This window comes from Spodoptera frugiperda, chromosome 11 (genome assembly GCF_023101765.2).
Source record: "Spodoptera frugiperda isolate SF20-4 chromosome 11, AGI-APGP_CSIRO_Sfru_2.0, whole genome shotgun sequence".
Classification (NCBI taxonomy): domain Eukaryota; kingdom Metazoa; phylum Arthropoda; class Insecta; order Lepidoptera; family Noctuidae; genus Spodoptera; species Spodoptera frugiperda.
In genome coordinates, this window is record NC_064222.1 from 8,820,568 (window position 1) to 8,843,597 (window position 23,030).

A 23,030-nucleotide genomic window follows, 5' to 3' on the forward strand; every position below is an offset into this window, starting at 1 on the left:
ATATTCAAATTAAATTCGTGCACTACAATTTACTTAACTACGGATCTTTCGTTTAGACACTAACATTCAACCCAATAAAAACCGTATGCAAAATAAGCATAATAATTTAGTGCGCCTATCCATATTTTTATAACAATCGGTTGCTCATTATATTCATTGCTATAAAGAAAAAAAACAGCGCCAATCTTACTTAGGAAAGTTTACACACGCGCTCGATAGATGGCGTTAGTAGTCCGTTTAAAACTCGCTATGGTTTCGTTCACAGCGTTTCACTAGGTTCGAAGGGACTCTTGGAAGTTATAACAGTTAGGTGTTGCCACACACTAAAGCGAACTCCGTCGTGTATATATTTTTGGAAAAAGTCGACATTGGGATCGTGTATAGTCGATCTTAGTGTTGACTTTTAATAATTAAGTGAAATATCGTCTGTTATCTCTTTAAGGGGTATTCAGAGGTAGACCTACCACAATATTTCACCATTTATCATAATCGCGACTGCCTCATTGGTCGAGTGATCGTAAGATCGCAGGATCGATTCCCAAGTCGGGCAAAGTATTAATGGGTTTTTTTTCGGTGTTTTGACAATTTCTCAGTAGTAGCACGGGGTCTGGAATTGGGCCCAGTATATTATGGTAATAAATAAAAGGTTAATAAAAGGTTTTATTGATTTACTAATAGAACAACTTTAAATAACGTTTTATTTTTAATTTTTAATCAAAACCTATTTATTTATCTTTATTTCCTTCGTTCATTTTTGTTCACGAAGGGTCGCAATAAATTAAATTGTTGTACGAAATCTGCGAAGTTTCGGACGAAACTTCATTTTTCGTTGAATTAGAGTAGACCTCCTGATTTTACCAATCTTTTCTTAATCAGAGAGCACTTTTATAGCATTAATTATGTTTGTTCTACATCATTAATAATTGACAAAAAGGTTTTCTTCTAAACTCTAATTCGTTTTATCTAAGTGTTGTTAAGTATTGTCCCAACAAAAATATTTCAATACCAATCACTTTCCATATTTAATTTTTATGTTACCTTAGTTTTCTCTTTTGCAGAATCTTTATTTAATTTTAAACCATTCAATTGCCAAGACTACAGATTTAACTAATTAAATTAAATCACAGCCGTTAAATATCAATAATTAGAAGATTATCACTGAGTTTAATAGCATTATCTGATAATGAAGATAAATTTAATTGAAACATACATTTTATATCCATTCACATCGCACTTGGTTTAGGATATAATTTCAAAATATTACTTCTAGATCATTCTTTTGATATCAAAGTAAACACTCCTTGACTGCACGATTAGCGCGATGGCTGAGTAACTGGCTATCGTGCAACGTGAGGGTTTGATTCTCGTGCTCCATAAATTGTTGTTTCGGGTCTGGGTGTCATGTGTACCTATGTAAAATTGTATGTTTCAAAGTCAAAGTCAAAGTCAAAAAAATCCGTAGGAGTGTGGGGAAAGTTCGAAAAAAAAAACACTAATTGACACTAATTTAAAAAATAATCGAAAAAAAAAGCCTGATGCAATGGGTAGTTGGATCATTGGGAGTCCTTTATCTTGCCCTGCAGGGTGTTAAGACTTAATTGTGAAGTTAAGATTTCACAATAACTTTGACACTCCCAGATAATTAAAATTGCACCTTACCCCTAAAGCATTAAAGTGCAAAAAGCGCTTCTAAAGACCACACAATATCTCTTGCACTTTGATCCATATAATATCACGCCTTATTTTATCAGAAAGGGAACGGCACGTACCTATCTACTGATAAATAAGTGCTGCAGATCTGTACCCTTAATACAAGTTTGCTTTACGTTTAAAGTAACCGAAACGAGAACGCGTTCGATGCTCTGATTGGCCGGCTTGAAAGGACCAACCAATAAGAGCGCCGTCGTTTTGATGACGTTAAGCGTAAAGCAAACTTGTACTAAGGGTACTGTGTAAAATTGCAAATAATGGTAGTACAGCAATTTGGGATCAATCCGATATACATTAAAGATAAGACGGTTGTATAAATGTAATAAAATTAAATATTAATTGGTATTTTATAACTTGTACGTCATAATATAATATGTCGTGGTGGCCCGGAGGTTTATGGGTGCTTTTCCACCAGAGATGCGCTATGATGTATTTGGCTTCCACCAATCATATGGTACATATAGCTTAGCACTGGTGAAAACTGAGTCAGCTAAGCATGTTTTTTATATGGAAAGATGCGTGCTATAGATGCGTGCTGATTATGTTTGCTAAGTATGTGTACTATGGATGGTTTCTCGCGCATCATCCTCGCACAGCTACGTAGCTTAGAATCAGTGGACACGGTCACAAATTTTAACAGCAGCTAAAGATGGAATATCTTTGTAGCATAGTTACATAGCATGTGGAATAGCACTCTAAGACGCCCGCTTCTCATGTATGAAAGTGCGGTTTCGAAACCTACCAATGGCAAGTCCCAACGTAACTTTTTCCTAGTTATAAATGTTCTTCGAAGATTATTTTAACACCACTGTCAAGGAAAACATCGTGAGGCACGCGAGTAAAGCCGCGGGCATCAGCTAGTTTATCAATTATAATCTAAAATGGGCGTGAAATGAGGTTACACACTAAATGACCTCATTTCCTTCCAAATTGGCAAAGAGCGAACATTCTAGTAAAAGAATTGAATCAACCAATTTTATTTTATCTTTAGATTACAAAGTACTAAAGTAGATATAAGTAGCAATATCTACTAGTACCTATAGTGTTTACATCACCTGATATTTAATCATTATTTAGCAATAAGATAAAGAAATGTAACAATTATTACATTTATTACATTTGCAGCGAAGAAATTGAGTGGTTTATGTAATGTTTAATGCTTACTTACTTACTTTATGAAGGCAAATATGTACTGTAATTGTGTTTCGAAAGTGGTAGATAAGAAATAACAAATGAAAAGCAATTATTATTGTAATTACCTACTTAACGATTATTGCCTTTTTTTAACCGACTTCAAAAAAGGAGGTTTTCAGTTTGACCTGTATGTAGGTATGTATGGTAAAACGGGGTGAACGGAATTCGTGGGGGGAATAGATACAGAAGAGGGGTGAATAAATCTTGGGAAAATGTTCTAAAATCTATTCACCCTTTGAATTATATTCACCCCGTTTTACGGTACATATGTTTGTGCGCGATTATCTCGCGATTGGCTGTACCAATTTTGATGCGGTTTTCAGCATAGTATTTCCAGAGCTAAGAGAAGGTTTAAGGCGCTTAAAAAAATTGGAGGCGTTAAAGCAATTTGAAGGCGGTTCGAAAAACATAATAACTTCTGTACCGACACAAAATCTATGATTTTTATCGTAATGCAAGTATGATATAATCAAATGATAATACTGTTACTACTACTTAAAAGACAAAGTTGTATGTTTGCTTGTTTGTTTGTCTATGTAACTGTTTTTTTCACGTACTTGCCATTTCTATGATAATCCTCGTTTCCATGGTCGGCGATGATCCGTAGCTGTCAGGTGATTTTTTATGGGACAAGCCCGCCACAACCTCCCATACCGCTGCAACTCCTGTAAGCCAGGATCTACAGTAGATTGTATCTACTTTACCATTACCATGCCATACCAGATTGTATCTACTGTAGATCCTGGAAATGAAAACCATGAAAACACCGGAACACTGAAGTTCGGCGCGTCTCAGGGACATGAATGACTGTCTTAGATCTCGCAACGAAATAAATCAGAAGATATTGTTAGAGGAAAAGAAAATAAAATTATAGTTGCGATGTGGACATCGCTCAATGAATTTGAAGCAGGGGAGAGAAGGATGATATTTTGTATTTTGATTTTTACGTAGGAAAAACCTAGTCTAAGAGCTGTTAAAGTTGTAACCGATGACATTTCGACACACCTTTGTGTTAAAGTTGTAACCAATGACATTTCGACACACCTTTGCACACTCAAACTATGAAAAATCCAGTTAATCATAGTTCCGCTTTGAAAGATCTTTCTGCACATTCAGCAGTCAGTTTATGTCTGATGTGTTGTGTACATAAAGAAAGCCGTTGCTATTGAGAGTTCGGGATGCAATAAAACTTATCAGCCAAAACAAATATAAGATTATCTATATATCTATATCCAAAGGATTACCTAGCAGCTATATAACCCACTGGCTCATCCTTGAATCCCTTCAGTTTGCTATTCGAAGTAACCAAACCTATCAAAATGTCTTTCCTAGGCAAGGAATACAAATTTGAGAGGCAGGAGAACTTTGAGGAATTCGTGAACTCTTTGGGTAAGTTTTTTCTTTGGAGTTTAATTGTCAAAATCATTGTGGTTATCCAGAAATGCATCTTTTCATATTAGATCCGAGTGATAAAACTTTTGTTCAGGATATTTTGGATTATTTATTATCAATGACCACCGAAACTACATTTATTGGTTGTGGTAGCATTTTTTTTTTCTTCTAATTATAGTTTTTGGGGATATAAGCACCAGTAAATAATACTTTGTTTTAAGTTAAACGTATCAAAAAAAAAAGTGTGTTTATTATAATGTACTCTTCAGTTATTTATGGGATTATACCCTATAAAGTGTACAGACAATTATTTACAAGCAGACGTTTACATTTTGCTGAAGTACCTATAAACAATGGTTATAATCGGGCGTGTATCGATGCAACTTTTATCTAATCTCAAAAACTGCAATCGGCTTACAATTTTCTTGAAACATTAAGTAGCTCATGACCTCATGTTATGACTTTTGTATTTGCAGATACACTATCAAAGTCAAGAGTATTAAAATGATAAAACCTAACCCTTGTATTTTGTATCTATTGCCTGGTTTTTTTAAGGATGATAAAACATCCAATGTCTTCTCTCGCCTTGATGATGAGATGGAGTGTCATACTCTTACTGACCAAAAACCCCCTTTCTAACTCCTGCTGCGATCCGGAGCCTCGATAACTCAGTTATCCGCAGTTCCAGAGATACTGCTTAGTTGTAGTAGAACCTTAGCAAACATGGATAGCCATGTGTGCAATTAGAAAATTTTCATATGAAGACTTAAATGATATCAAACCCAGTTAATTATAAATGTTTTTTTTAGTAAAGGGCGACAACCGGTCCTGGCATAATATAGTAAGACACGACCTTACCCTGTTATTTTACTAGACGTTCAGTATCTTTGCATTCAATACCAATTAATTAGGAATCCTTCACGGCAACCGTTTCTTGACTTTTGGCGTCTATCATAAGCTCTCATGTTGCTGGCAAATCCACCTTTGTTTACAAATATTCTTCCACAGAGTAGACACGTGAGAGTTCCATTAATATGATTATAATTAATTGCCGCTGGTTGTCGGGTTTTAACATCTGCATTGCGTCCAAATTGGCGTTTTTCTATGCAATCGAACCACCAGCAACATACACAAAAATATTAATTCAGTCTATCAAGTTCAAAGATTATGCTAATCTAAAGGCCGTTGTTTAGATAAAACATGGCGTCACTGACAATATCGGTAAAGCCGTGGACTTGACCGATTGGTGCAGATATTATGTAATTTATGATTATACATCCAAAATCGATCAACTGTCGCATTGGTTTCTAAGCAAAAAGAGTTGAATTTTCGTCATAGAGTGGTAAATGATGAAAATTCTTCTCAAATCAAGTAATGCATAAATGAATGTCCTTCCGAATGCATGAACGTTCAAGAGATGTAAGTTGCATCACCATTTGCAGTTGCAGCCAATGAAAATAATCAAAGAACAGTCGTCTAGCAGAAGTTAGTTAGTAGTTATAGACTTTTTTATGGTATAAGCCGGTAAACGAGTAGACGAATCACCTGACAGTAAGCAATCGCCGCCCAAGGATACCCGAAACACCAGTGTTACAAATGCGTGGCCGGCCTTTTGGGGGATTGGATGTTTTTTTTTTTACATTTGATGATGGTAAGTGATGTTGCGGCCTTCGATGGAGCACGCTACCCATAAGCAACCTATTCACTCGAGCTTTGAAGACACTCAGTTTATCCCCACGAGGAAACACAGACTCCGACTTAATTTATTTAAAGTAGCAAAAAATATTTAAACCAAAGTCTTTTTCTTACAGGTCTTCCCGCAGAGCAGACTCAAGGTTACCTCAACTACAACCCCATCTTGAAGTACACCAAGAATGGAGACTCGTACACCCTGACTTCCGTCACTGCTCAGGGCACGAAGGAGGTCTCCTTCAAGTCTGGAGTCGCCTTCGATGAGACCGTAGCTGGCAAGAAGGTGACTTTCTATAACTTCATGTTTTAGATCTCTTTCAGCATTTCTTTATCAGTTTATTTTAATTTAATTTCTTTGAGACTTTTTATGAGATGTTCTAAATACATGTTTGTGATGTAAGACATTACAAACACAGTAAACAATTGTAAAATATTTGTATTGATGCTTTAAACATAACATTTCATCATATTTGTCCTTATATTTATTTGTTTATTCGCATTTTTAATATTTGCAATTTACTTCATGTAGGTACTAGCTTTATTTTATTTCATGTAGATGCTAACTTTTTTATCTTTTAATCACTGGATGAATCAATCAACTTAACTTTATTTACTATAAGTGTTCAGAGTCTGCTATATTTAAATTAACTATTTTTAGAACAAACTTGATGATAAATAATTGTGTCTTCTGCTTTCCTATAACTGCTATTCATCAATGTTCATTGTTGTCCACCTTCTTTTCATCTTCTTATTCCATTATAATAATTGGGCTTTCTTCCTCTTCTTTCAGGTCAACACCACTTACACCGTTGACGGTGACACCATCACACAGGTCCAGAAGTCTGATGATGGAGTCCTCACCATCACCAGGACTTTCTCTGGAAATGAGTTGGTTGTGGTAAGTTACTGTGGAATCATATTATACTACACCAATAGTGAATATGACAGTCGTTAACGTCATACTATCAATAGCCTGTGATAGTCTATTGCAGGACTATTTTAGGAGCACGCAATTTAAAGGGTAATGTTCATCAGAGATCTCTATTAGATAATTATTTTATGGGACAAGCCCGCCATAACCTCCCATACCGCTGCAAGTCCTGTAAAGCAGGATCTACAGTAGATACAACCATGAAAACATCGGAACACTGAAGTCCGGTGCGTCCCAGGGAAATAAATTACTGTCTTGGATCCCGCAACTAAATAAATCAGAAGATGTTTTTAGAGGAAAAGAAAAATAAAACGATAGTTTTTACTTCCTCGGTGAATTTAATGCAGGAGACAGAATGACTTAAAGTCAAATATTATGTATTAGTTTATGCCAGCGGCTTCACCTGCGTTCCCGTGGGATAAAATATCCTATGCAATATTCCAGACTATAATCTACCCCAGTTCAAAATTTCATTCCGATCACTTCAGCCATTTTGACATAGTTGAGTAACATACATATTACTTTCGTATTTATAATATTAGTAAGATGCCCCAATTAGGATATTAAGAACCATGAGATTATATTCAATTGAATTTCGTTAGCACCTCGTGCCTTTTCTTTTCTTGAAATAAAGCAAGAAGAAAAATAGGGTCACTATTAAACACACTTTCACAAAACAACTTGCAATAATTAATTTCAATCGTTTTTTATTTCAGACCCTGAAGACCAACAAATGGGACGGTGTTGCTACTAGATACTACAAAGTTGTTTAATTTATTTTATTGTACCTCAAAAGTATTATTAGCTGCCTTTCGGACTTATTATATTTACTATTTGAATTTATTATTGTTATTAAAATAATTTAATTTTACTTAGATTATTGTTTTATTTCCTAAACAGAAGACTAATCTTAAAATACAAATTAATTTTGCCATTAGAGGGCTTTCTTGAATCCAATTCCGATTGATAGATATTGATGTTATGAAATTTCGTACTCTTGAGTCGCAATACTAGCGGTCTTTGTATGTTTGTCCGTTAATGACGATGAAACTACAGAAGAGATTTTGATGAAATTTGGTATACATACAGGGTATGAGCTGACTTGGATGATAGGATACTTTTATATTACGAGAACGCGGGCGAAGCCACTGGCAGAAGCTAGTGATTAATAATTTAAGTGCAAATACTAATTACCATCGTATCATTTGTTTAATGATTAAAATAAGGCAAATCAATCGTGATCATTAAGTTTCAGCTAAGATAAAGATTGAATTTTAGGATTTGTAAAGATATTTCAACAAACGAGAAAATGAAATAATGTGTCTTCATGATGAAATGATAATAATTGTACATTTACGACTTTATAATTTCTAAATGACCACTAAGTATTTGGAGATAAATTTTAAAATAAATCCTAAATAATTCTATGAATAAGATCTCAATTAGCTTATCAAGAAGTTACAGTTTATCAGTGAAACTGACTCTCCTCAGACTGCATTTGATCCAACGAGACTCTTTTTATGGTATAAGCTGGTAAACGAGCAGACGAATCACCTGGTGGTAAGCAATCGCCACCGCCCATTGACATCCGAAACACCAAAGACGTTACAAGTGCGTTGTCGGCCTTTTCGGGATTACGAATTTAAGGATTGTTGGAGAATATAGCACCCTAATGACCAATTACTTCTATCGCTCTGGGTGAGGCATGAGGGAGTGTCAGACTCTTACTGACTAAAACCCACCTCATTCTAACTTTTGCTTTGAGCCCCGTCGTCACTCATGGGTTCTTTGTAGCCTCAGGAGCCCAGAGTAAGCAGGGGTTAAAATTAAATAAAATTGAATCTTCGAAATGTCTCTAAAGGCGTTTCAATGTTTTTCGTATCATGGATGCATCCTGCATCACACGTAGAGCAAGCTCACACTAAGAACGATTGCGTTGTTCAGTAAACTATGCCAAAAGTTCAGATATGTTAACTGTCATTAATTTCGCCAAACCGTGGCAGTCCACTGCTGGAGTATTCAATGAGAGCGCTGATTCGAAACCTACCAACGGCACCAATGTGATTTTTTCCGAGTTATATGTACCTTCTAAGATTTTATACCCCACTGACAAAAGATGAAGGAAAATATCGTGAGGAAACCTGGGTTTATCATTTCTAATTATACGATTGAAATCGCCAGTCCGCGTTGAGCAAGCGTGGTTATTCCACTCAAACCTTCTCCGTGTGAGAAGAAGTTTTGGTCAGCAATGGACTGGTTATGTATGTATGTGTGTGTGTGTATGTGTGAGAGAGAGAGAGAGATCATTTTTGGAAAAAAAACCGAGTAATTCAGGTATGTATAAGCATTCGGAGTAGGTCTATTAAGAGGACCCAGTGCCCCTTACAGGTGTTGAGGGTGGCCACCGGGGTGGTTTTAGTGAGGTAAAAATCCCACACTCCCTAGTTTTTTATCCCCAAAAAGCTAGGCGCCTTTTGAAGGTTTCCCCCGTCACCAAAAAAAAAAAAGGTATGTAAGGCAACCACAATCAACCGTTTATAAATAAAATTGATATTGATAATCTGGGTCATAATGTCAAACTAAAAACTAAATATCGCTGTAACATTATTGACGTGGTACCAATAAAAGTTTTATTGTCTGCAAATGATAAGCCACCTGTAATGGAATATCGGAGTATTATCGGAATGACTAATTTATAATTGGAACTTGAACATTTGACTGATACCCAAAGTTTTTTGAATGGAAAGGCAAAGTCACTTACTATTATAACAGTAGATGAACCTCTGTCTACACTTGATAGAATGACTGACTTGATGTTCAATTCGTTTTCTTCTCCTCTAATAATATCTTCTGATTTATGTCATTGGGGGATCCAAGACAGTCATTCATGTCCCTGGGACGGGGTGTTTTCATGGTTGTATCTACTGTAGATCCTGGCTTACAGGAGTTGCAGCGGTTTGGGAGGGTGTGGCGGGTTTGTCCCATATAACAATGGCTTGATGTTCAAACTCTTCACATAATGCTTAACAATACTTAAAGTGTTATATCATCCCGATTATTTTCAAAGTGTGCCAACTGAACAAGTAATAATACAAAGTATAAATACAATAAAACTGCACCTTGTCCAAAGATATGTCTTCGGATTTCGGCCATTTTACTTAAATTTAAAGAGCCTACACACTTGCCACTTTCTATATCACATGACCAGTGATACTAATGATTTTGTTTTAACTACTAAGTAACGACCCGAAAAATTTGGTTTTAATTTTATCTTAACAGAAAACTTGTCATAATACCTGAAACGTCTCTCTCCTTTTTATGTACCAAAACCAATAACTATGACTGACTATGCAACCAGGAATATAGAATAGGGGGCAAACAAGCAGACGGGTCACCTGATGGTAAGCAATCAGCGCCCCCATGGACACCCGCAACACCAGAGGAGTTACAAGTGCGTTACCGGGCTTTTAAGGAGAAGTACGCTATTTTCTTGAAGTCTACAAGGTTCTTAACTATTACGATTGGTATCTATCACTATTTATTCCCTTTTATTGCCACTATAAAACCAAATAAATTATAATTTATCAGGTAGATAAGTACTACGATATAAGGTTACGAAACTTCAAAAGTCAGGCATTGAAGAATAGTTTTTTCTAAAAACTAACCGTGAAAAATGGCTTTCCTTAACAAGACCTACAAGTTTGTGAGCCAGGAGAACTTCGATGGCTTCCTCAAGGCATCTGGTACGTTATTTTAAATGCTTTTAGTGGATCATGTTCCTTTTTAAAGGATGATGAAGATAACAGTGACGTAGCCAGTTTTAATTTTAAATTTTAACCACCAGTGGCTCAATTACCCCCCTTCCCAATCTTCCCAAACCCAGATTCCCCAACAACCCTTAAATTCCTACTCTCCGTCAGGCCGGCAATGCTTGTAACGCCTCTGGTGTTTTACGATAGCGATTGCTTACCGTGGATGATCCGTCAGCTATTCTATAAAAAAAAATTACTTAGGTATTATTTATTCTAAAAATACATGTACTTAATATTATTACAAGTGAGGGGGTAAAGAGATGTTTCGTTTAATTTATCTTTGTCATCATCCACTGTCTTATAGTTGACTGTTAGAAAATGTCAATGAAAAAGAATAAAAATATGAAATACTTTACCAATACATAAACCTAAGAAAAATATTAAATGATCATGACATTCATCATTTCAGGTGTCCCCGATGACAAGATCGAAAAGACTCAGAGCTACACACCAGACCAGAAGATCACTAAGGATGGTGACACCTACACTTACATCGTGTCTGGTGCTCTAGGCACAAAGGAAATCAAATTCCAGTCTGGAGTTGAATTCGATGACAAACTTGGCGCTGAACAGACTCCCGTAAGTGTTATAGTATCTACTAATGCAAAGATCATATGAACAGCCTATTTATAAGTGGCCACTGCTGACCAAATGCCTCTTCTCGAGAAATTTGTCAGCCCAGATTTCCTCACGTTGCTTTCCTTCATCGTTTGCCAGTGGTGTCTAAATAATCTTAGAAAGTACATAAAACTAGGAAAAAGTGACATTTGTACTTGCCGTTGGTTGGGTGCTCACTCACACAACAAAATACAACGCAAGCATTGTTTCGCGTCGGTTTTATGTGAGATTGTGGTATCTTACAGAAAACCGACGTGTAGTATGTGGTAGCACGACCGGAGTGATACCACAGTAAGTGGAAGTTAAGTGGATGCATGGCTCTCCTACACTTATTGGATTGAATGTCATGAAACTTTCATTCCAGTCAAAATTGACTACAAAACCAGAGATTTAAAAAGGAATAAAATGGTGTACTCGGAACTCTAATGTAGGTTTTTTGTTCAACAGGTCAAGAGCACAATCGTAGTTGACGGCAACACAGTCACTCAGACCGCTAAGGGAGCCACCGGAGTCGCTACCTTCAAGAGAGAGTACAACGGAGACGATTTGGTTGTGGTGAGTTCATTTTAATAAATTTTCCAATAATACTGTTCCATTAACTAAAAATCACGGTTAACTCACGTTCCTACATTAATGAAGAAAAGCTCAACTAGTTTCGAGTCACAGAGGGACTTTTCTTCATCGGCTTACCGTGATTTTTAGTTAATTTAATGTCTCAAGATAGTTATTATAAAAAATACTGCTCCAGATTTGGAATACATTGGTTTCCTTGAAACTTAAACTCTGCAAAATATCTTCATATCTATGTTAGTCATTTTAATTTGGCAAGTGCTCGTTGTTGCAAACTAAACAACATAAACACAAAATACTGTTATACTTTATAAATAATTAAGAAGCAACAAAATAACACAGACTAATGGGTTTTAAATACATCTATAAAGGAGTACCTCAAGGTGCTATCTTAGGACCATCACTATTTTGTAAAATTTTCAAATTATTTTGTTTGTTCTTTCAGACCATCACCATGGACAATTGGAACGGATCCGCCAAGAGGTACTACAAGGCTGCATGAACAAACTAACCAACAAACGAATAGTCCATAATTTAATTTATTTTTGTAATAAAATCGAAATTATTAACTAATTCTGTTTTGTTTTTTTTTTTGTTATTAGAGTCACACGAATATTTTATGTTGTGGCACAAACGATACGAGATCTTAACCTATAATGAAATAGTAATACATTTTGAAAATATACAGTGATCCAAAATATATTGAACGATAATAATCTACTAATTGACTATGATCTTGAATAATACGGTAACACACTAAAGGTTGTTGCTATAAAGATTCAGTGCATAGAAACTTGCGGACAACTGACAAGGGGAGTCAGGTGTCTACTGCATGGGCGCGAGTAGGCGTTAGCATTGTGTTCCACACGTGTTACTCGAGTCGGGGAGGCATCTTCAAGGCCTGTTACGTTGTGGGAGCTGTGTGCACGGCCACAGGTTAAGGAGGAACACCGGTGTCGGTGGTTTTAGCTGGTAAGAGTCTACCACGCACCCCCGTCCGTACTTCTTCAGGACATAAATAATATAACACGATATTTAAAAAATTACGCCATGTTCCAAAATTACGCCAGATCAGTTATTTACAATTGTTCAAGTATTTTTCCTCATATTACTAAACATTTTTTAACTATCTTAAAGTAGAACACTTTTGTTGCTAATTGCTTGGTGATAGTCCATATCAGTATCATATTTATCATGCTCATCATAAAGTTCAGTATCGATAATAAAGACTTAACTAAAAAATCTTTATCTAAGATACTACAAGACGTTCTTTTTGCCCCCTATCAGTTTTTGATGATAAAATTGTCACCGGTAACTTCGATTACTAAATTAATGTGATGTTTAATGAAAATTGCAGGTAACGTTTATATACGGCAAGTGTTATTTATCATTCAAATATTGCGATTAAAATTCCGAAAGGAAAAAGTGTTTTATGGTATAAGCCTGTAAACGAGCATCTGATGGTAAGCAATTGCCGTCGCCAATGGACACTCTATGGTATAAGCCGGTAAACGGGCACTTGATGGAAAGCAATTGCCGCCACCCATGGACACTGTAAACACCAGAGGTGTTATAAGTGCGTTGCCGTTTCGGGGTTGGGAATTTAAGGGTTTTTGCGGAATCGGGGTTTAGGTAGATTGGAAATGGGGTTGGGGGCCTTCAGTAACTTCACTTACACAGCTTTTTGCTTTTCGGAAAAAATCTCAGTAGTAGCACGGAGTTTGGATATGTGCCCAGTATATGGCAATAAGCTCATCCTATTATATAGGACTTTTTGTGACATTAATTGTGAATAGTCGGTGTACATTGTACAGTGGTATTACATGCCATAATAAGCACCTTTGCCCACTCTTGATAAAAAGGCGTGACGAAACTATAAAATGGAAGGTGAATTTTCCCTTTTCAAGATGTGACTATCAAATTCAAAATATCATGCTTGATAGTCTTGAGTCAAGAGTCACATCACTCTATTCCTTATAGTGTTATTTTAGTGTCAGACTCTTACTGACTAAAAACCAGCCTGTTTCATCGCCTGTTCTGCAAACCCCTGCAACCTGTTTAAAGTCTTCTGCGGCTCCGTATCTGGCATCAGCTCTACTGAGCTTCATCTATGGATTAATAACATTTAAAGTTATAATTAGCAATCGAACTTCCGATATTGCAAATTTAATAACACAATAACAAGTACAAATTAGTCATTAAAAATCCTTTTGTAAAATCATTTTGGTATCGTTTATATTCCTTATCATATCTATGAGATTAGTTTTCATAATAAATACTGTTAGTATTGGGAACCTAACAATCAGTTGACCTGAAGATCTGAAGCAAACATGTCTTTCCTGAACAAGAACTACAAATTCGTCAGCCAAGAGAACTTCGATGGGTTCCTCAAGGCAGTTGGTAAGTGTTCTTTTCCCGTCATCAAATTTTAGCAGCCTGTGAAAGTCCGCTACTAGATTATTGTTACTTCTTTACAATACATGAGAGTAGGCTAGCTTGTCCCTATTTCGTAATATACCTGTCAAACATCATCATTGGTATAATACATATAACATTATACGGCAGGATTACGTTACTTCTTTACATGAGAAGGTTTGCCATAATCTCCAGGACTGGGAGGTTCAGAGTTGCCAAAGAGCGCTTTATCTTCTTCACAAATTGGTTTTATAGTTCCATTAGTTTTGACACTGTATTGTTGTTACATTTTTCTTACATATGTATACAATAGGTAAAGGTAATAATTTAAGATTAATTGAAATAAATGTTTAGACTTTGACTTTGATGCTGCTGTATGGTATCTGTCATTAAGGTTCATTTCTCAATAACATCGTTATCAAGGGTACCTGTAAGAGTCTACTGCTGGACCATAAGCACTTGGCAAGTTTAAAAGGATTAGTTTTATCAGAATGCCATTGCATGATCTCTTTCAATGTGTTTAATTTCCTCATTATTCTTTTATAAAGAAATGTTATTCAATATAATTTATAATTAATTACAGGTGTGCCTGAAGATAGGATTGAGAAGCTGATGAAGTTCGCTCCAGATCAGAAGCTGACCAAGGATGGAGACATTTACACTTACTACACAGTAACATCTGATGGGCCTCAGGAAATCAAATTCAAATCTGGAGTAGAGATTGATGAACTTCTTGGCTCCTCAAAAGTGCCTGTAAGTAAATAAGGGTGATTTGCTGTGTCGTAAATGCTTTTGGGAACATTTTGAACTATTTCTAGACCACATCAATTTAGGAATCGAAATCAAAGCTCCTTAATGAAGACAAACTTACATCTACTTAATTTTTTATGATTTTAGACTCAATATATATTTTTTATGAGGAGTAATTGCCATTTGATATTCTTTTCGAGTAAAAATGAATAAAATTCAAAGTCAAAGTCAAAGCATTTATTCCAATTAATTCCTAATTAGGTACTCTAAAATAACAAATTGAATTGTCTGTCAGTCTGTCCCTTAGTGAAGCTTGATGCTCGTTCCAAAATGTAGCTTTGAAATTAAAATCTGTACTCCAGAATTTATTACACAGTGCCTTATTTTTTTATCAACAAGAAGTAGCATTGTTTAACCAATGTTTCGTCTTCCAGGTTAAGAGCACATACGTGGTTGAAGGTAACACAATGACACAGACTGTCAAGTCTGCTGAAAAGGGAGTTGGAGTCTTCAAGAGGGAGTACAATGGAGATGATCTTATTGTGGTAAGCTAATTAAAAATTTTGGCACTTTTATTAATTCCATTTAATATGTTACATGATATGTTTGACTGCACGATTGGTGCGGTGGCTGGGCAACTGGCTGCCGCGCAACGGGTAGCGGGTTCGATTCCCGCACGGAGCAACTCTTTGTGTGATCCACAAATTGTTGTTTCGGGTCTGGGTGTCATGAGCATGTGAACTTGTATGTTTGTAAACGCACCCACGTCACAGGAGAAAATCCTTATGTGGGGCAACGTTTAAAAAAAAAGAATGATTGCATTAATGTTACGTGACTACAATTTTTCCAAAAATTATGTTCATTAGCTTTATTTTATAAATGCTTTTGTATGCTATATTATTCAAATTCAAATTCATTGTAGATCACAGGTAGGTACATAATACATTTGTTATCATAATTTTTTGAGTATTTTACTAATACATTTAAATTCCATAAGTAATAGACCTATTATTCGAAAATTTTATTAACCTAATACTTTTTAATCAAGTGATCAAATCAAACTTTATTTTACTTTCGATTCTATTCTATGCTATACTTCGATCGACATGTCTTATGACTTTATAATAACTCTCGTGAGTGAGACATACTAAATTAATTACTAAATTATAGCCTGCGCATCGTGTCTGCGCACGCTGTTGAGGATGATGAGTCCCTCTGTGACTCGAAACCAACAGAGTTTTTCTTCATTAATTTACGTGAGTAGACCGTCATTTTTAGTCTTATATTTTGTTATTTTTCTTTCCAGACCCTTACCCTTGATAAATGGGATGGCGTTGCGAAGAGATTCTATAAGGCCGAATAAATTGGTCTTCCTCATCACACTCTAGGCTGAAATGTGGTCATCACGTCAGAAGCAAGCTTTAAAATGCCTCGTCATTGTTCGCGTTCCTTTTTAATTTTATATTTTTAATTTATTCTATTTATAGTTAGATATTGTTTGTGAAAGCATTTATTAATTTTTATTTATAATAAAAAATCTCTACCAACTACACGTCATTTTTATTTCTTGAATCTACATATTGAGGCTTTCTATTCTAAGTGGTAGGAATAATTGCGAGAATCCCATTATTGGCATTAACTCCTCCTTTGTAGATAAATAGATAGTTACGCGCGATGCGCGGATGACTTAACGGGTTGCCGGGGCTCGAAGAGCAGGAGTAGGAACGGAGTGGTTTTTAGTCAGTAAGAGTCTGACACTCCATCTCGCCTCACCCAAGGCAGGAGAAGCCATTGGATGATTTTCCCCCATAAAAAAAGGGCAGAACAATATCGGAATCTTTGTAAAACTTTTCAAAAATTCACTAGTACATGAGTGTATTGACTATCGTTTCTTATTTTTGGAAATAAGTACGGTAGCTAATAAGATAAAATATAAACATCGAATACAGCATTTAACATGATTGCATTTATTTTAATCGTTGTTTATCAAAAAAAGTCATCGTGGCTTGTCAAAATTACTAGGAAATTAAAAATTGATCATGATACCACTACCATAATCTCGATAAAAAAGTGTGCAAGGCTCGATATGCCCTGAAGGCTACTACAAAATTTTGCAAAAAATACGTAATTTAATATATTATTGCAAGTGTGTTGTATTTATAGTTACTATGTATGTGCATCCAAGCTACTTAAACGTGTAATAATCTCAGCAATACACAGCAGACTTATGGAACATCAATATAAAATTGAGTTCATGTCATAATGTTAGTTATGTTTGTTATATGTTGGTGACACTTAATAAATAAATAAATAAATAGTTACCGTACTCCTCCGAAACGGCTTTACCGATTTTTGCCACATTTTATATGCGAATTCAGTGGGTCTAAGAATCAGCTACTATTTATTTTCTAGACATCATTTATAAGGCAAAACGATGTTTGCCGGGTCAGCTAGTATACGTATAAAATCCATACAATACATATCAAATTTTTGTATAAACTGTACCTACATATTATCACGTTTCTTTTTTTGGGTGTGTGAAATAAATGTTTTTGTTTCTTCATTTCAATTATTCTTTAAAAACATATACCTAATGTTTTTATAAAAATAACAACTATCATTCAAATCAAAGTATTACTCAGCTATTTTCGGTTTTCAAAAATTTCTCAGTAGTAGCACGGAGTCTGGAATTGTGTACAGTATATGGCAATAGGCTCACCCCCTACCACAAATGGTGAAAAGTGGGTGTACATTGTATAGCTAATGAGCACCTCTGCCTATTCCTTTGGGGATAAAAGGCGTGATGTTGTACATAACAACCATAATTTAAACTGCGGTTTACTTGTGCAGTCAACAGTTAACGTTTACTTTTAATCCGAGATAAGATTGGAAATGTAACTAGACCTTTATCTGTCAATGATTAGTAATCTATCCTTGTTCGCTTTTAACAAACAATTTACAAGGTGTTTCAAGAGTTAGTAACTAAGTTATGTTATAAACATGGAGCTAATACAAAGAGGAGATGCCATAACTTTTTTTTTGCGGAGGGAAAATCATCCAATGACTTCTCCCGCCTTGGGCGAGGCGAGAGGGAGTGTCAGACTCTTACTGACTAAAAACCACCCCGTTCCTTCTCCTACTTTTCGAGCCGGAGCCCCGGTAAACCCGCTAGGTAGTCCGCATTTTCCGGATCAGGCCTCAGCCCTGCTGGGCCCCATCTGTGGTGGTCTGACGGCTCTTTGAGGCGCGTGCGGAACGCGAGTGATGCCATAACTGGATTTCATTTTAACAAAATGCGTGACACTTTACGGGATGCGAGTGCGAGATCTTACAAATGTTACAAACGTGTTCTCACTTGACAAGTTGGATGATATACAGAGATTTATTGATTTTATATTTGAAAACACCGACTGCTTCGTTGGTCAAGCGCTCGCAACTACAACAGCTGGGCTGGGTGTCTACGGTTCGATTCCCAGGTGGGGTAAAGTACTATGGGCTGCACTGGGCTCTTTTTTGATTTCCTGAAAATTTCTGATTAATTCTTACGTCTGGAATTGAGCCAAGTATATGGTAATAGGCTCACCTCCTATTGCATGGGACTTAAAACTCAATTGGTGAAAAGTTCTGCCCAGCCCTTCGGGCATAAAAGACGTGACATTACGATATGAAACTCTCACAAAAAAGCCAGAATAATCAGTATGATGCAATAAATTAATTAGTTGCAATTGAATCATCCAACAAGCTAAATTTTCTTCTTAGACATCTAGTTATTTATAATCACGAATAGATCAGCCATGCTAGCATGCATAGCTTCAACCTTTCTACCCTGATTAATAGCTAAAAGATTATAACCATAAAAATTAAACCCCATTTTTAATACTTAACTTTCTTGTCACTACACCTCAGCAATATTTTCTCTCAATGACTCAACCTTATCTAGAAATCGTTTGATGGCTCTAATATTATCTTTATCTACCCGATTACTGTTAGCATATATATAGCTAGGCTCTGTATTACCATAGGCATTGGATTGTGATACACAGTTGCAACTATCAACATGGCTTTTCTCGGTAAAACTTACAAATTCGTGAGCCAGGAGAACTTTGATGCTTTCCTCAAAGTTGTCGGTAGGTATTACTTTACAATATATTATTTATTTAGATTTATTCAAGTGATTTTAATTTTTATACTTAACTGCCGCACTCAATGACATTTGATGATTACTTAAACTATTCCTTAGTAGCGATTTTGTTTCGAAAACGATTGCTAAGGACTAAGTTAAGTAACCATTAAATGACTCTGAGTAAGACAGTTAGTGGCTTATTTTATGTTTTGATTTTTGGGCTTGAGACATACTTTCATTAAATGGCAGGTATAATTTGTATTTGATTTATTTAAAAGCATTTCTACTCAATACTACTATTAATATCAGTTGTTTACATCAGACTTGTTATTATATTACTGTAATTTCAATTTCAAGATTATTCACAAAGAAAATTTACCATTTTGCTTAAATTTATATATTTTGTTACTGTCAGACTGCCTGCCGACATTTGTTAATACCAGACATTTACAATCTATTTTGTACATTCATGAGACTATGAATGAAATCTGTGAATGATAAATGGATATGATTTCTTTATCTAGATACTCTAAAATACTCGTCTAACATATTTATACCTACTTGAATTGTGGAAAACCATTAATAATTTAATTTTTATTGCACACAGTAGACGTTTTTGAAAATCTAGAATCATTAACTGCTGATTTCAATAACCGTTCTCAATCCAAAATCTTTACATCAAGATCGATTTTTGACATTAGTTTCTGTTCAAAATGAAGATCGGTCCAAAGATTTTGGATTAAGATTGTTTATTGAAATTGGCAAAATAAGTCCCAGTGATGTGTCTTAGGTACTTTTGGATAATTTTACATTTGAGAGATCCAATCAATTTCTTGCAAATGTCTAAAGTAGCAAGTAAATAACTTAACTGGTATCAATTTGACTCTAGAATCCATAGTTACACAAATTTTCTTGCCACAGGTGTTCCTGATGAGAAAATCCCTGCCATTCTGAAGTTCGCTCCTGACTTCAAGCTGTCCAAGGATGGTGACACCTACATCTACTCCACAGTCAGGTCTTCAGGTCCTACTGAAGTGAAATTCCAATCTGGAGTGGAATTCGATGATGTCATTGGCGAGGATAAGACTCCCGTAAGTATTTTATGGATGCATCATCGTCATTCTCCTTCTATTAAATAATCATTAAAATATGTCATTATCTATTCAATATCATCATAATAGGTTGTGGAAAAAAAAAGTATTCATCATATTAAATCATGTCATTATGGACATCATGGTATTATGGACATGGTTTATTATGTCAACTTTAAAAAAATATCTCATATAGTCTAAACCCAGTCCGTGAACTATGGACTACCTAGCGGGTTTACGGGGTTTCGGCTCAAAAAGCAGGAATAGGAATGGGGTGATTTTTAGTCAGTAAGAGTCTGACACTCCTTCTCGCATCGCTCAAGGCGGGAGTAGTTTATCTCTGGATGACCCCTTCAAAAAAGGGATTGTTTTCGGAACAAATTCTAATGAAAAAAACAATCATTAAATGTCTCTGGGTAAGAACTAAAAGTCTAATGATTTTAGTAATTTATTGTCATCACCAAAATATAGTATGATGATAGAAATAAAAAATCAGTGGAAATGATCAATACTCATGGTGTTTTTCAGGTCAAGAGCACATACACAGTCGATGGAAACACAGTCACACAAGTCATCAAGAGTGACAGAGGCAGCGCTAGCTTTAAGAGGGAATTCAACGGTGACGACCTTGTCTTGGTAAGTATTTCTGATTAAACTAATATTATTAAGTTTAGCTCAAAATTCTAATACTAATTTTTCTAGTAATTGGGAGATGAATATGCGGCCAAAAAGTATATTTTATAAAATTTGTTGACAAATAAAGCAAAATTTTTCGATTTAACAAAGGCTTTTGATTGATGAAGCTTTGAGTTGAATATGCGTAAATAAATTTATTCTATTCGAAAATATAGTATAGTTCTAATATATACTTTATATACATCATAGCAAAATAGTGGTCCATTAATTATTACAGCTTTAGTTAGTAACTTTATGACATACATTTTAGTGGAGTGTCGCAAGGTTCTATCATAGGACCAACGTATATTCGGTACCTTACGACATTGCTTTTTTATTTTTGGAATTAAACATTAATAGTAATACATGTTTATGTCATTTTGTATTGATTAGTTTTCTAACCATTATTTGTTTATTTTTCAGACCATCACAGTCGACAAATGGGACGGCCAAGCCAAGAGATTCTACAAAGCAGCATAAATTAAAATAAAATTTTAAGTTACGTATTTTATTAGGTTAAGTAATTAGTAATTTATTATAATATTTAATAAAAAAAAGCCTTTACATTTTTATACTTTAGTATTTTTATTTACCCGCCAGAGTCGAACAAAATGCATTTCTATATATTTATTACAAAACACAACCTTTGAAATCACGTTTTATGTGTAAAAAATTCCGGAACTGCGGACTGCCTAGTGGGTTACCGAGGCTAACGAACAGAATCTGATTTTTATAAATGACTAGCTGCCCTGGCAAATTCATACTACGCCTCAAACATCTTTTTCTTAAACTTTAAACCTTCTTTCGACTTCCACAAATAATTCAAGACCAAAATATTAATTAGCTAATTTGGACTAACAGATAGCAATTGATTATTATGTATGTAAATAGTAAACACCAGTTCCTTATTACGCAAAATGTGTCAAAAATATCTAGAACTATCTACGCTCAACCTACTACAACATGACATCATCACTTTTATATCTACAGAAAACTGATAATAAATACGTCTAAATATAATACTTGATTGATCTTTTAATTTCCCGTACAATGATAAGCTTAAGATATATTATCATTAGTAGTAACAAGTAATTAGTGTTGCGCCATATTAGGGCGTGCTTTTGGTGCAAACTGATTGTCTATCCACGTCAGAGGCGTTAGATATCTGTATGCTGCAGATTAGATTATAATACCACTTTTTGCTATTACCAAAATGACACGTTGCGTATTTTTGATCGACTTCAAAAAAGGAGATTCTTAGTTTGACTGTATGTATGTTTGTTGTGTGCGGTTATCTCGCGTTTGGTTGAACGATTTTGTTGTAGCTTTTTAGCAAAGTATTTTTAGAGGTAGCGGTATAGAGAAACTTTTTCAGACATAGTTTCAAGCCATGCTATTAGGCTTATATTCATGAGCAGAATTCGATTAACAGAATTTCGACAAACTTAACCAAAACTAACCAAACAGGATATTGAACCCATATACTCGAGCTCTACATTATTGTAACTGGCGCTAAAGATTACGAGATCATCGATTAGATTAGATTAGATTATGGAATCAAAGTCCACGAAGTCACTGACTGTTCCACTGACTCAGTGGCTAAAGTGATGTCATTAAAGCTGACTAGGCCACGTAAGTACACATTGAGCCTACAGAAATAATCCTACTAATATTATAAATGCGAAAGTGTTTACGTTTGTTTGTTTGTTACTCCTTCACGCAAAAACTGCTGTAGGGTAGATTATGGTCCAGCTAAGGGTTTTTTTTTTTGAGGGGGGGAAATCGTCCAATGACTTTTCTCGCCTTGGGCGAGGCGAGAGGGAGTGTCAGACTCTTACTGACTAAAAACCACCCCGTTCCTTCTCCTGCTTTTCGAGCCGGAGCCCCGGTAAACCCGCTAGGTAGTCCGCAGCTTTGATCAGGCATCAGCACTATTGGGCCCCATCTGTGGTGGTCTGATGGCTTTTGAGGCGTGATGAACGCGACGCGCCGCACGCAGGTCTGGTTCTGTTCGGGCGGTGAGCTACCCTTGCTCGCCGTCCGCAGGCCCGCACTTA

General features: G+C 35.6%; 5 protein-coding genes across 5 annotated transcripts in view; 4 read left to right on the forward strand and 1 right to left on the reverse strand.

The window, feature by feature from the left end:
• LOC118274573 (luciferin 4-monooxygenase-like) overlaps nt 1-23,030 on the reverse strand; it is a 227,023-nt gene that overhangs the window by 89,774 nt on the left and 114,219 nt on the right. The window lies entirely within an intron of this gene.
• On the forward strand, nt 4,125-7,794 carry LOC118274822 (fatty acid-binding protein 1-like). The gene is made up of 4 exons (XM_050696759.1): nt 4,125-4,293; nt 6,108-6,271; nt 6,779-6,886; nt 7,636-7,794. The coding sequence occupies exons 1-4, from the start codon at nt 4,224-4,226 to the stop codon at nt 7,690-7,692; spliced, it is 399 nt and encodes a 132-aa protein (XP_050552716.1). The 5' UTR covers nt 4,125-4,223; the 3' UTR covers nt 7,693-7,794.
• On the forward strand, nt 10,495-12,492 carry LOC118274878 (fatty acid-binding protein 2-like). The gene is made up of 4 exons (XM_035592639.2): nt 10,495-10,662; nt 11,141-11,310; nt 11,797-11,904; nt 12,365-12,492. The coding sequence occupies exons 1-4, from the start codon at nt 10,593-10,595 to the stop codon at nt 12,419-12,421; spliced, it is 405 nt and encodes a 134-aa protein (XP_035448532.1). The 5' UTR covers nt 10,495-10,592; the 3' UTR covers nt 12,422-12,492.
• LOC118275186 (fatty acid-binding protein 1-like) lies at nt 14,158-16,634 on the forward strand. Its single transcript, XM_035593056.2, has 4 exons — nt 14,158-14,319; nt 14,918-15,087; nt 15,519-15,629; nt 16,391-16,634. The coding sequence occupies exons 1-4, from the start codon at nt 14,250-14,252 to the stop codon at nt 16,445-16,447; spliced, it is 408 nt and encodes a 135-aa protein (XP_035448949.2). The 5' UTR covers nt 14,158-14,249; the 3' UTR covers nt 16,448-16,634.
• On the forward strand, nt 19,051-21,544 carry LOC118275187 (fatty acid-binding protein 1-like). The gene is made up of 4 exons (XM_035593057.2): nt 19,051-19,211; nt 20,129-20,298; nt 20,827-20,934; nt 21,397-21,544. The coding sequence occupies exons 1-4, from the start codon at nt 19,142-19,144 to the stop codon at nt 21,451-21,453; spliced, it is 405 nt and encodes a 134-aa protein (XP_035448950.1). The 5' UTR covers nt 19,051-19,141; the 3' UTR covers nt 21,454-21,544.

What these genes read in the sequence shown, in the direction of transcription:
- LOC118275187 (XM_035593057.2), top strand. Translation starts at nt 19,142, where the DNA reads ATGGCTTTTCTCGGTAAAACTTACAAATTCGTGAGCCAGGAGAACTTT. An exon ending in TTGGCGAGGATAAGACTCCC is followed by an intron (nt 20,299 to 20,826) that starts GTAAGTATTTTA and finishes GGTGTTTTTCAG; the next exon opens with GTCAAGAGCACATACACAGT. An exon ending in ACGGTGACGACCTTGTCTTG is followed by an intron (nt 20,935 to 21,396) that starts GTAAGTATTTCT and finishes TTTATTTTTCAG; the next exon opens with ACCATCACAGTCGACAAATG.
- LOC118274878 (XM_035592639.2), top strand. Translation starts at nt 10,593, where the DNA reads ATGGCTTTCCTTAACAAGACCTACAAGTTTGTGAGCCAGGAGAACTTC. An exon ending in TGGCTTCCTCAAGGCATCTG is followed by an intron (nt 10,663 to 11,140) that starts GTACGTTATTTT and finishes TCATCATTTCAG; the next exon opens with GTGTCCCCGATGACAAGATC. An exon ending in ACGGAGACGATTTGGTTGTG is followed by an intron (nt 11,905 to 12,364) that starts GTGAGTTCATTT and finishes TTGTTCTTTCAG; the next exon opens with ACCATCACCATGGACAATTG.
- LOC118275186 (XM_035593056.2), top strand. Translation starts at nt 14,250, where the DNA reads ATGTCTTTCCTGAACAAGAACTACAAATTCGTCAGCCAAGAGAACTTC. An exon ending in TGGGTTCCTCAAGGCAGTTG is followed by an intron (nt 14,320 to 14,917) that starts GTAAGTGTTCTT and finishes AATTAATTACAG; the next exon opens with GTGTGCCTGAAGATAGGATT. An exon ending in TTGGCTCCTCAAAAGTGCCT is followed by an intron (nt 15,088 to 15,518) that starts GTAAGTAAATAA and finishes TTCGTCTTCCAG; the next exon opens with GTTAAGAGCACATACGTGGT.
- LOC118274822 (XM_050696759.1), top strand. Translation starts at nt 4,224, where the DNA reads ATGTCTTTCCTAGGCAAGGAATACAAATTTGAGAGGCAGGAGAACTTT. An exon ending in GGAATTCGTGAACTCTTTGG is followed by an intron (nt 4,294 to 6,107) that starts GTAAGTTTTTTC and finishes TTTTTCTTACAG; the next exon opens with GTCTTCCCGCAGAGCAGACT. An exon ending in AGACCGTAGCTGGCAAGAAG is followed by an intron (nt 6,272 to 6,778) that starts GTGACTTTCTAT and finishes CTCTTCTTTCAG; the next exon opens with GTCAACACCACTTACACCGT.